The following is a 13241-nucleotide window of genomic DNA, read 5'->3' on the forward strand; positions in this document are numbered from 1 at the left end:
AGAGGTGAGATTATTCTTTTTCTCGATGTTTGCGTTTTTTTTTTTTTTTTTTTTTTTTTTTTGCGTTTCAACAATTTATCTATTTTTGCATCTGCAAATATAGCAGGTGTCAAGAACGCGCCGCGAGATGCGATCCGATTCCGTAACATTTAATTTCTCACCGAGTTCACGTGACGTTATTTGGCGGGCTTTTCACGCCGTCATTCGCTTCGTCGTTTATTTCGTCGTTGTTCCGTGTGATAATTTAACATTTTTATAATTTCTGTAATATTCGCGCGCTTTAAACGATATGTAACAATTTTTTTTCTTATATTTTAATATTTTTTTAAACAATTAAGACTAATAAATGAAACAAATTTCGGGTAGTAAGAGCCGTTTGCAGGATGTTATGCAGAATGTGCTTAAATATATGTATATGTATACATATACGATGAAATAATTTTTTTCCTCCATATTTTCGCAATATTTTAAAATTAGTTAGGGGGGTATACGGGGTCCCTCTATATATACGTGATGCAAATCCCGCATCCTATATGGAGGAAAAAAAAAAACAAAAAATTATTTTATCTTATATGTATACATATACATATATTTAAGCACATTCTGCATAACATCCTGCAAACGGCTCTTACTACCCGAAATTTGTTTCATTTATTAGTTTAAAGACTTCAGAGCCCGAAGAAATCTTCTTCTTGTTCATTATTAATTTAAAATTAAGACTAATATTTAATATTTTTTTATCAGTTCTATTGTGAATGTGTTGATTTGTTTTGAGTCTTTCACATATTAAGTGACAAGATCCGAATGATTGTTTTCAGAAGCAGCTACGAGAAATCAGCGGTTCGCTTCCAATCACCGGCGAGGACTTTTTCCGTGAAAGGAGTGCCACGATCGAGATGACCTCGCAAAACATCGAATTACTGAATCGTCGTAATGAGAAGAGAACGGGCAGCGTGTCGACGTCCAATAGCACGATATCTACGTATTCTGTGAACACCACGACATCGTCGGTCGCAACGACGACGACGACCTGCGACAACGGTTGGTCCAGAGGACACGAGACGCAGAATTCAATAGAGGCTACTATCTTCTCCGACAGACCGCCACCGCCGACGAGCTCGCCACCTAGATCGCCGAACAACGTCGAGATCGCGAGTTTACGAGGAGCCGTTCCAAAACGATCCGGAAGTTGCTCGAGCTCGTCTTCCTCGGGCAGATCGATCGACGCCTGCGTGTCGCCTCGAGTTTTGCTGTCCAGATCACCTCCTAAAAGTTCATCGGACTCGCGTAACGAAGCTCGAATAGAATGTGTCTCCATTAACAGAAAAGTCTCCAGTCCGACTCAAACGGACAACACGGGTTCCTGGAACAGATCCGGCTCGCCGAGTCGGCTGAGTCAGACGAGCGAGACGGAATCGCAAGTCGAGAGATCCTCCGTGTCCTCGAAGTTCCGACTGAGCGGCAGATCGTCCGCTTCTTCGATCTCAAGCGTTTCCAAAGCTTCTTCCTCCTCTTCACCGAGAAATTCGCCGGTCGAGGAGGACAAGTTGTCGCCTATGTCGTCGCTCTGCGTGTCGCCTCAGCCCGGCATCGAAGGACTAACGCTGATGCAGCGTACCGAAGTCGTGCTCATAGTGAACACTAGTACAAGCGATGCGGCCTCGCAGACCGACAATCCAGAGAATACGGAACAAGACGGCAAGATCCAGCGGCCGCTTCCGGAATCTCGAAAGAAATTGCCGGAAGAGATCGAGTGCGAGGAGCTCAGCAAAGACTTGGCCAGTCAACTCAGTCCCAACGACAAGCTGGTGCCTATACTCGGTGAGCGATGATCTTTCTATTTTTTTTTTGTTTCTCAATTGCGCGAGAACGAAGCCGAGCGTCGGGAATTACTCCACGTCATCGACAAACGCCGTTGCAGTTGATTCAATTAGATACGTTATTCAATTTTTAAACAGCACTTGCCGAGCAGAACTCGCGCTGACAGTATATACTATCTAGTCGGCTTTATACACTCGCTTCACGCACACGTGAAACGGAAACGTTAAACCGCGCGGTGTCTTGTGTGCGCGAACAGTGTCACGTACACGCTCTCGCGCGCGCGCGCGCGAGCGCGCAATTATCATCTGGGATAGAATGGAGGGCAGAGCTTCGAGGGCGATGACCTCTATTTTAATAAGCGCTAACTTAATCAGCGACACGACCGCGTTATTCAATTACGTGTCGTCGTCGCCGCGATATTCGATGCAATTCTCTGTTGCTTTACGGCTTCCACGAAGATCCGCGAAGCGTGAAACGAAGCGTGCGAGGAGGGAAACTAGCGCATGTGATGATGTCTTTTTTTTGTTTACTTGTTCCTTATCAGTTCCAGCGCCGGAGCACAAGAAACCCACCGACTACGTTTCCGGCCTGTTCAGGGTGGAGGCGACCTTGCAGCCAAGGCGACCAAGGCGACAGCTCTCCCTGGAGGAGTCAACGGCCTCCTGCGGCGAGGACGCGGACACGGACGATAAAAAGTAAGTTTTCTTTCAATTGAGTGTTTGCGCTTAATTAAGACGTTAAGTTTCGCGAGGCGAGATATCATACGGCAACATCGGACCGCGTTGTCGTCATTCAGCTACGTCAACAAGGGTCAGCAAGATTTTTTTCTTACAACCGAGACAGATAAAACGACGTAAATACAGACTAAATGCGATAATTGATGGGTTTCGCGTGCTCGCGAGCATTGGATCACGTGTTAATTATCAAGTCGCACGCTTTGTGAAATCCAAAGGTGTTCATTATACGAGCGCAAATTCTCTTCATTCGACTTAATTGGTTCGCGTTACATTTGCATGTGTATTTATATATATATATATATAAACATATGTATAAGAAAGAAGCATATCTTATAATATTAATTCATAATAAATAATTAATAATTAATAAATAATAATTAATAATAAACAAATAGATAATAAACATGTAAGAAAGAAGAGGCTTCTTGCTCGGTTTTTCACGCGATTGTCATTTAAATTTTTTTTTGATCACGCGTTCTGTACGGTAGCAAGTGAATAAGCTCAAGAATTTAATTTTTTCGCGGCAGAAAACCCAAACCGTGTTACCGTGTGCGCGACATTCCGCGAAAAAAAAGATTGTGGCACGTGTCCGAGGATCATACCTCCAACCAGATGATTCTTTGTACTTTTCTTTACATGCTTGCCCAAACCTAACTCAATCTGACCGCTCTTGCAATCTCTCTTGCTCGTTTAAGAACAACATTTCCTCCAGCGCGCGCGCGCGCGAAGAGAAAGTGCCAAAGCATCGAGGCTGTTACGTAATCCACCATAAATGATATTGTCAAGTCCAACTGCTCGGCGCTTGTGCATATTATTTGCCAGTCTCCGACGTACGATCGAAAATGACGCATCGTGCAGGCGACGCGCGCGAGACACGCTCGCAAGTCGGACGGGAAATGGAAATGGGATTCCCAGAAAAGTAGATACGACCTCTTATATCTTGTTTTTTTTTTCTTTTTTTTTTTTTTTGTACCGCTAACGCGCGCGTTCATCGACATGACATAGGGAACTTCTCGCGTGTGCCACATAATACGCGATTGTCAAAATTTCACGTGCCGAACGAGCGCGCCCGAATAACGCAGTAAAATTATCGTTGTCAGTAATAATAATCGGAGAATCGGCCGAAAATCACTGAGGAAATATTAACGCATTATGATAAATTAGTTATGGTCGTACACACGCGCGAACTTTCTATCATGTTTCACAGGAGGAAAGATGAAAAATCGCGACGCTTTCGAAAACAACTTTTAGACACAGCGATGAGAATGCCCGACAATTTCGTACGCGAGCAACACGTACATGCAAACGATGATTAATAAACTTATTATTATTGGGTTATATTTGCATCCTTGTTTCTTATATATATATATATACATTTCGATTTTTAATTGATCTTCCGGTGTAATTTCCAGCAATTCGCACAATCGAGCGATTTTTTTTTTTTTTTGCAAACATATACGCCGCTTTCCGTTCTTTCGTCGCTTTCACCTCTTTTATAGACTTGCTCGAACGAACTTGGGATCACGCGCGCACGGTCGATCGACTGATAAAAATAGTTTATGCGGAACAAACATCGAGTTGCTTCACGTGAACTTCTCGGGGAATCTCGGGGCTCGTGCGTATTGCTTCTTATTCATGAAATGACTCAAATGTAAACTTATGCGCCGCGAGATATTCTTCTCGGCGCAATTCGCTCGCAAATCGTGCTCATGCCTCGCCTCGAAAACGCGAGGGGATTAATTCAATCGTGACTCACACTCATTGACGCAATCCCCGTTTGCCCTCTCTCAAACAACGACAATTATATAGGAATATTTTTTCACTTTCTGAGATGCCGCGAGAGAGAGAGAGAGAGAGAGAGAGAGAGGAGAGAGGAAAAGGACGTATTAACCAACGGCCGGAGGTGTAATCATCGCGATATATTTTTTTTTTCAGACACGAAACGATACCCTCGGCTCCCTTCACGCCACTCTCGGCCGATCCTATCAGCCCCCTGTCCCCCACGTCGGCTTACTTCACGATATCCGAGGGAAAGGCGAGGTTCCTGACGAGATACACGCGGGACGTCACGGCAGAGAGATTAACATGTCAGGAGGATGCGCCGACGGTCGAACCAACGAACAGCCTTGACCTCAGGCAGAAAAAGGTATGTCCGCATAGGAGAAACCGAGTAATCAAACGCTTGTTGGCGCTGTGCTATAATTAACTCTTCGCGGTTTGTAAAGTGTGTGTGTGTGTGTGTGTGTGTTTGTATGCGCCTGCGACTAAATTCGATCGGCATGCGGGACTTCTGCGCGCGAGGTCGGATAATAATGATTACTCGCAGATAAGACTCGGTAATAAGTATCCGTTTCATCCACGGTCGAACACAATCTGGACTTATGTAAAATATAATTACCGCGCTTTGGAATGTTATCGTATCATTGAATCTCTTAAGCTTGGGTTCTTACCTAACTGTTTTGTTCGCTTGGTTGTATCTCGACGATCAGATATTCTGTAAGTGTTTTTCTCGCGTTGTCGAATCTCGGGGCAAAAAATACAGGCGTGTTCTTTTCTTTTTTTTTTTTTTTTTCTATCACCATACGTCGGCTTACGTTCTGGAACCATAAATCTTTTCAGGAGGAGCTGATGATGCGACTCGACAGGAAGCTGCAGGTCCTCAGAGCCGAGCAGGAGACCGTGAAAGAGGAGGGTGAGGCGAACGAGGCTCTCGGTGCGCGAGTCGCCGCGCGTGTTTCCTCCGTGGCTCGTCCACCGGAAGCGTCCAAGTATCGGAATCACGTGGAGGAAGTCGGCAAGATTACGAGCCTTCTTCTCGGTCTCAGCGGCAGGTTGGCTCGAGCTGAGAACGTCCTTTATGGAATGCCGGCCGACCACGCGGAGAGAGTAAGTGCACCAACACTTTTTGTTTATTTGCGTGCTTTCGTCGTCAGTTAAAAATTATCAATCAGTCGTCGTTTGCTTTAAGTAGTAAATTTAATCTTTGAATAATAATTTATAGATTTTTTTTTTTTTTTTTAATAAACAATGTCATGCGTGTTTTTTCCTCTAAACTTTATTTTGAGAGACATAAATATATCGCGCGTATATTCATGTTTTCTGCGTAGAAAATTTTGGAGAGTAAACGGGACAAACTGATGGATCAATTGGAAGAAGCGAAGACATTGAAGAATAATATCGACAAGCGCAGCGTAAACGTGTCGGCAATCCTAGCGAAGTACCTGAACGAAGAGGAATTTGCTGACTACCAGCATTTCATTAATATGAAGGCAAAATTGATAGTGGACGGTCGGGAGATACAGGACAAGGTGAAGCTCGGCGAGGAGCAACTAGCTGCGTTGAAAGAAACAATCGACTAGTCGTTAATCGATGATAACTTACACGCTAAGTTCTTATGAAATTAATTCGTAAATAACTATAACAATTTTTTTTTTTACCACGAGCGTGAACAACAAAAACAAGTTTCGAGATTACGAGACACATCTCGATTCGAAAAAATAATATAGTTAATAAAAGTAAACATTTACGATTAAATTTTATATATATATATATATAATATATATATATATATATATAGTCGAATCTCTCAAAACTTATACAGTCGGGACCGACGAGCCTCCCAAAAAACGTATACTTCCCCTATTCTCTCACTCTTTACCTCACGCATGCGCAAAGACTTACTTGAAATAAATTCATCTCGCTCTAGCGCAGTTTTGGTTGTAATCATACTTAGTGGTGGGAAAAGCGATGAAGGGGAAAATATACGTTTTGAAAATGGATTTGTATACGTTTTGGGAGGTTCGACTGTATATAGAAATTTGATCTATTATTTTTAAAAATCCGAAAATATATCAAACAACTATGATGCATGATTTTACACAGTAATGTTAAAAACAAATGCGTGAAATATTTTTTTGCATGTAAAAAATATTGCGATCGCGAGCTGAATTTCATTGTTTACACAGGTTAAACTTGATAAACTTGATGTGTGTGATCCCGAAACCTTAATTACCTAGTCTCTGTTAAGCTTGCATCGATTTTGTCGTGTTTCTCTCCCCAGTGATAGAGAAAACAGTATCGCTTTGTGTATTATCATGTGACATATTAAGTAAAATCGTCACACATGGCGTTACGGTACAAAATGAAGACCAAGAATGTATGAGTTTTTATTTTCAGATTTTTCTCCTGTTGAAGAAAACTGAGAAAGTAGGCGCTTAAACGATTAAGAGAAATATTACTTGTAAATACATAACAAATTTCCAGAAACAATTGTAGCAGACTTGGGATAGAAAAGCCAGAACGTGCGCAACCGGAAATGATAAAAAAACAATTTGAATGTGCGAATTTTATAAATGTTTTGTCGTGGTAATACGACTTTACACATGTATATATATATAGATATATAAAATACGTTAAGCTTATATATTTTCGTGTACTGATCGATCTAATGATCACTTTAATGACTATCTTGCGCAGAGCATATTTGGACATATCCAAATCAAAAAAAATTTTAATATATTTTCTATATATATATATATATATATATATTCTGAATGCCTTGTATGTGCGTGTTTGTAATTTTATACATGAGTCGTATATTTAGGGACGTGTTGGTAGCGCTGTGCAGTTCATCTCCAGTGTAATATCCGTTCTTACGTACGCAAATATAGACATTTAAGGTCGATGACCATCTGTCGCGAGTGTTCGGAATGGCCTTTGCGTAAAAAGAAAGGACAAAGCACGTTACCTGGTTAGCATGTTAATTCGATGTTTGCGTAAACGCAAATTGCCAGATTCTCAAGCTAAGATTTTTTACTTGTGGTGCCTTCTTATATACAGAAAATGTGATATAAGAATAAGGGGAGTTCACGTTCTGTGCGCGGCATCCGAACAACTGAACGATGCAGGCAATTGAAACGATGTTGTATGTATTTGTATATATGATAAGTAGATTATAAGTGCATACATCTCCACATTGACACGTGACACTTGGTTTGTTTTTTATTCCTGAACTATGTTAAGTAAAAGATAGCTCGATGGATTGATAGTAACGCTAGGATTGCAAAATCGGATTTGAATCATGCCTCACTTCTTTGATAGTTTCGAGTCCATCCTATTAAAAATTGTAGGTCCACGAAAAGGAATAGAAATTGATGAATCGGCCCATCAATCTCGCAGCTTTAGTGTAAGGACTGCAAAGTTAAGTTTGCCTAACATTTTAGGTTTTTTTTTCCGAGCCGATCTCCTTTCTATCGATTGCAGAGACCGCTCGTATATCGGATAAAAAGCGAAACTATCTTCAAATAAGTATTGCAAAAATTATCAGTTACATATTATAACAATCAGCAATAGTGGCTCAAATTCCATTTAATGTATTTAGACAATTGCAGAATGACGTATTGCTAGAGCCCGAGAGTCAAAAACTTTTTTTTAAAGTGTAAACTCAACTAAATTTCAAACTCAACTCACAGAAATTGGCAAAGATAATGTAAGAAATTGTAATCCTAAAAAGAACCAATAAAATATTTATTTCTCAGTCAATTATATTTATAACTCAGACAATCAAAGTTACAAACGTAGATTTTTCTTAAGATATTCATAACTTTTGTCACAAGAAAATTATGTTTAATAAAATTTAGCAGATAAAAATAACAGAAAGTTTGTTAGCATAATATAATAGCTTGATGTTAAAACATTAAAGCAAAAATTTGCTGACAGATTTTTTAATACAAATTGATGACAGAAATTGAACAGATCTGTTAACAATTTGACTTGATAATAAAAAAAACCGAAGATCTGTGCATTGCATCTGTTGGTAGGTTGGAAGCAAATTACGAGCAAAATACGGAGCAAAATCTGCTGGTTTATTTCTTATGAGTAAGATTATGTAGTCATCGCGTGGAGCTTTGTTGATATTTTTCATCAATATATGTTGTTTAATATCCAGAGTTTGTTTCTTCAGAAAACATAAATTATAAATAAAAAATAAATAGTGCGTATTCTTTTATATTATCTTTTTAAAATAAAAACGAACACAAAGGGAAAAATAAAAAAAAGTGTAAAGTGTATCTTCTTTAAAAAAAAAAAATCCCAGTTGATATTATTAATATTATATTTAAATTACAGAGAAAACGTGCTCGTATAATCTGTTGCAAATCTGTCATCAGATTGTGATGTGCAAGGTTTGCATCTTCTCAATTTTCTAAGCTCGACAGATCTTGCATCTGTCATTTACTATGTCAGATTCGATGTTTCAATTCGATGTCAGAGTTTTCTAGCAGTATCTGTTTTCAAAACACAAGTTTTTTGCCGACACAAATAGGGCTGGTTTTACTATCTAAATTATGGTCGAACTTTGTGCCAATCTGTTTTTCACGCTGCTAACAATTTACTGGATATTTATCTATTCCTCTGTATTTGAAAAAAATAGTCATATGCAACAACCTATACAACATCGAAATTGATTACATTTCCATCGAGTATTCTTTCGTATATTCAATATCCAATAGATATTCAATAGAGACTATTCCTAAGAGATAGTGTGCTGTATAAGAATTGTCGTGGAAATAAAAAAAAGATTAGTACAGGAACAAAGTACAAACCTAATCATATTCATTCATACACATACATTTATTTACGCACACTTATACAACGAAATACTATTTTTATGTATTTTATTCTAACCCCTCAGGGGTTTTTGTGGACCCCTATGACGCTTGTGATCTTATTTACGACCCCACCAAGGACTCTCGAAGGTACCGCGAAATGGTCGTATTCGAGCCTCCATGGTGGTCCAGCGAGAAATTTTATGCCACTATCACTTCGACAAATCCTCATTTCAATCTTTTTTTTTTTTTTTTTTTTGTCCCGTTTTATGTCCCCGTGTTCACACGATTGCTTCCTCCCCGCTCATCGTTGCGCTCCAACCATCGAGGGCGGAGAAGAGACTGCAAGCAAAATTGTACTTGAAAAGATAGACCTCCGAATCTTTGATCTCGATAATGAGACACTTATCGGAAATCCAAAGATTTCGAGACGGAATCTATTCTAACGATTTCCACGAGAAGAAGAAACACAATGAAAAATATCGATTTTATTCGATTCTCTTATCTACGAAATACCTAAACGTTCTTTCGATTCCCATTTAATCTGAGCAAAATAGAACAACGCAGACAAAATAACGAGGGGTCACAAATAATCGGGACCACGATAATAATAATAATAATAATAATAATTGCGTCTGAAAAAGACTGAGTACAGGGCATAAAATTTTTGCGGCATAATATAGTCAGTTTCTGTTCCTTGATTACTTCTCGATGTTCGCAAATCGGCTGCTGCGGATATTATACTCTTAATGCCCATTAATCGGAAGTATAATAGCATAGCTGCTGTCGTATAATGTAATTGCGAGTAGCATTCGTCACGCGGCAGTGATATCAAATATGTAATTGTCGTCTTTTTGTCACTCACTTGCCGCGGATAAGGCGCACTTGTACATAACAAAGTAATTGAAACATGGTGCTCTGGATATTTTGTGCGAGAAGAAACGTTCCATTACTTCGTAAGATATTCTTATGATTAAAGACACTAATATTTAACGTTCTCGCTGTGTATATATATTATCACACTACTACACACACACACACACACCAGATACATACATACATACCATATATACACATACATGTATAAAATTTATGTGATGTGAGGATACAACATAATGATTATATGTTTGCGCGTCATTTGTAAGCAACAACGCTAGATCGTTGTTAGTCCAACAATATTATCCCATACAATTGTACTATGAAATCATTACGATAAATACATTTCTCAAACCCGCTTGCAATAAATAACATGTTGAAATTCAGCAGAAGTGTTTATATTTCCTTGGGAAATATATTTGATAAAAAACTTTCAATAATTACATGAAACGCGCAACTTACGTAGAATATATTTTTTTCTACAACTATTTGTTTATGATAACGCAAGTTGCGTTCGTAAATTAAAACGTTAATCTTTCGTGGACAGACCTCAAAAATGACGACTACTACAACCCTGATACGAAAACATTTACAAAATTATGTGACGAATTCTTGCACTAAAATTGTAATTTGCAATTATATCCAGCAAACAATTTGGTTGTGGGATGGTGTGGATTTGTCAAAAATCGCCGGCGGAATTTAATGCCAAAACCATAGCCTACTGTGTCCTCAGTAGGATATGGTTTGGCGATTGAATCTTTCCAACATGTAAATATGCCAAAACGAGACCAAAATCGTAACAGATCTGTCACTAGCAAAGCGAAGCCAAAGTGAGGCACCAAATCCACAACAGGTTTGGTCATCGTCTGTTGGCGCCAAAATATCGCCAAATATAGAACATATCTGTTATCAAAACTGTCAACAGAACATTAGCAAATACAGAGCAGATCTGTCGTCAGAAACATCAACAGATTGCTACCAAACGCAGACCAGATCTGTTGCCTAGAATGGATTTCACTTGGAAGTGGGATTACTTATGTTACGTCCTGGAGACTCCACGGTCCCCTTTTTTCCTGCGACGCGACGCGCCAGCGCATAGCAACCCTTTTTTTTTGGTCAATAATAATAAATAATTCAAACGGGTCTCCTATCGTTTGGAAACTTAAAACTCCAGACGATAGGAGAACAAACGAAAATTATATCGGCGCCCGGAAAGATAAACTGCGCCTAGTAATAACACGAAATTTTAGATAACTTCGAGCAGCTTTCCAAACAAACCCGGATATCTCCGGGTCATGAAAATGCTGGTCATAAAAATTAGAGCGACCGACGCAAATAGAAACTCCGGCATTTTTATTACAAACAAACAAGGGGTCTATTCTGCGTGATCGCAAAAGACAACACTCTCCCTTTTTCTTTCCCCGGAAAATCGGACGAGGCGACCGAAGCGAGAGATCGTCGCCGATTGGCGATCTCGGAAGTCGCCCGACCGACTAATTAACAAATAGGAACCAGCAAAGCTCAACTGAGTTCCCGATTAGAAGAGTCCTTACTAAAACAGTATATAAGCCAAGGCTCTCGGAATCGGAAACTCAGAAAGAACCGCGCCGCGTATCCGAAAAGAGCCGCAGATCAGTGAGTGAATAAGTGAGTGAGTGCGGAGAGCGAGATCACAGAGGCATCAACACCAGCGACCTGCAACTCCGAGCCATTACAGTGTCGCACCGGCCTCAACCGAGAATCAACAAGAAACAGCAAGTAGTAAGTCCACCCACAAATATTAATCGGGGGAGTTCCACTAGTTAAAAATCCAACTCGAGGTTAATACTCGGAACCTCAGAGACGCATAACTGCCTAAAAGCATCGCGAGAGTATATTATTTTTTTTGTTGTTGTTTCTCCGCAATCAATTCCTCACCCTCGCCGGGAGGGCAGTTCGCGACTCTAAATCGTGAATAGCAACCGGCCGAGAAGCCAATTCCTCACCCTCGCCGGGAGGGCAATTCGCGACTCTAAGTCGTGAATAGCAACCGGCCGAGAAGTCAATTCCTCGCTTAACCACCCTCGCCGGGAGGACAGTTCGCGACTCTGGTCCTGAATAGCAACCGGCAGAGAGAGAGAGAATTAGCCCTTTCCCCCTTTCCTTTTTTTTGACAACATAAGTTTTTTGAAGACAAAAAACGGTTTATGACTCGGGACCGTTAAATCTGCATGTTCGTGGGGGGTAACAAGAGCGTGCCGATGAGAACATAATTTTTTTTTGAAGACAAAAAACGGTTTATGACTCGGGGCCGTTAAACCTGCACGTACTTGTTCGCGCGAGAAAATTCTACGAGAGTTTTCGATAGATATTCAATGTAGAATAAAATGTTTATAAAAATGCCCATTTAAAGAATTGTTTATTGTTTTTCATACGCATATGCACTCATGTGTGGGTAGCTACGACACGAGATAAATGTAAAATAAAAACTATGTGTCGTACACGGATGATATATAGAAATAATTTGTAACTTTTGAAAATAATTGTTAATCTACCGTTTAAACAAAAGTGGTGGTGGTGGTGGTAAAATAAGTTGATGCTCATGCGCACAAGAGGGTAAAATTGCTATAAATAGAGCGATGTAAATACATTTTGATCATTATTCTGTTGCAAACAGTTGCGGCTGTGCGCTTGAAATATCTTTTTACGCGGTAAATATTGGTTTAAAAGTGCGTAAAGTGAAAAGTGCAAAAAAATGGCGGTGAATATTGAAAAAGAGCAAGTTGAATCCAGCGTAAAATCGTGCATGGGAATCATCAAGAAGCAAAATGAGAGGCATGAGATGCTGCTTTCCACCGTGTATGGATTAAATAATTCTCATACAAAGAGAATTCAAATAGGATTGCTCCCTGATGTAAAGAACGGATTTTTTTATCCTGCTATTAAATTATGAGGAAATGGAACAAATATCATATGGCTCGATGCTGACGCGTGGAAAAAATTGCAAGATACCATGCCGTTAATAAGTCTGTACTTGGACGGAGGGAAATACAAGACAGAGCCGATTGTAATAAATAATTTGAATTAATCTTTGGATAACGGGCTTCTCGAACCGATTGCAAGGTGTTATGCATTAAAAATCAAATATTTTTTTGTTCCAAACGTTTCGACTTTATTTCAAGTCATCTTCAGTGGTTAATCTGGTATATACAATATTAATTAC

The 13241-nt window shown here is 39.7% G+C and overlaps 1 protein-coding gene across 1 annotated transcript in view; it reads left to right on the forward strand.

The window, feature by feature from the left end:
- Positions 1 to 8595, forward strand: part of LOC109860408 (protein Shroom-like) — a 100605-nt gene extending 92010 nt beyond the window's left edge. Inside the window, exons 7-11 of the mRNA XM_020439469.1 lie at positions 819 to 1821; positions 2366 to 2516; positions 4494 to 4704; positions 5178 to 5444; positions 5666 to 8595. Coding sequence (XP_020295058.1) covers positions 819 to 1821; positions 2366 to 2516; positions 4494 to 4704; positions 5178 to 5444; positions 5666 to 5917 — 1884 coding nt within the window. The 3' untranslated portion in view covers positions 5918 to 8595. The remainder of the gene's footprint in view (positions 1 to 818; positions 1822 to 2365; positions 2517 to 4493; positions 4705 to 5177; positions 5445 to 5665) is intronic.
- Positions 8596 to 13241: the final 4646 nt, after the last annotated feature.

This window comes from Pseudomyrmex gracilis, unplaced genomic scaffold (assembly GCF_002006095.1).
Source record: "Pseudomyrmex gracilis isolate BER0280 unplaced genomic scaffold, ASM200609v1 scaffold_379, whole genome shotgun sequence".
NCBI classification, from domain to species: domain Eukaryota; kingdom Metazoa; phylum Arthropoda; class Insecta; order Hymenoptera; family Formicidae; genus Pseudomyrmex; species Pseudomyrmex gracilis.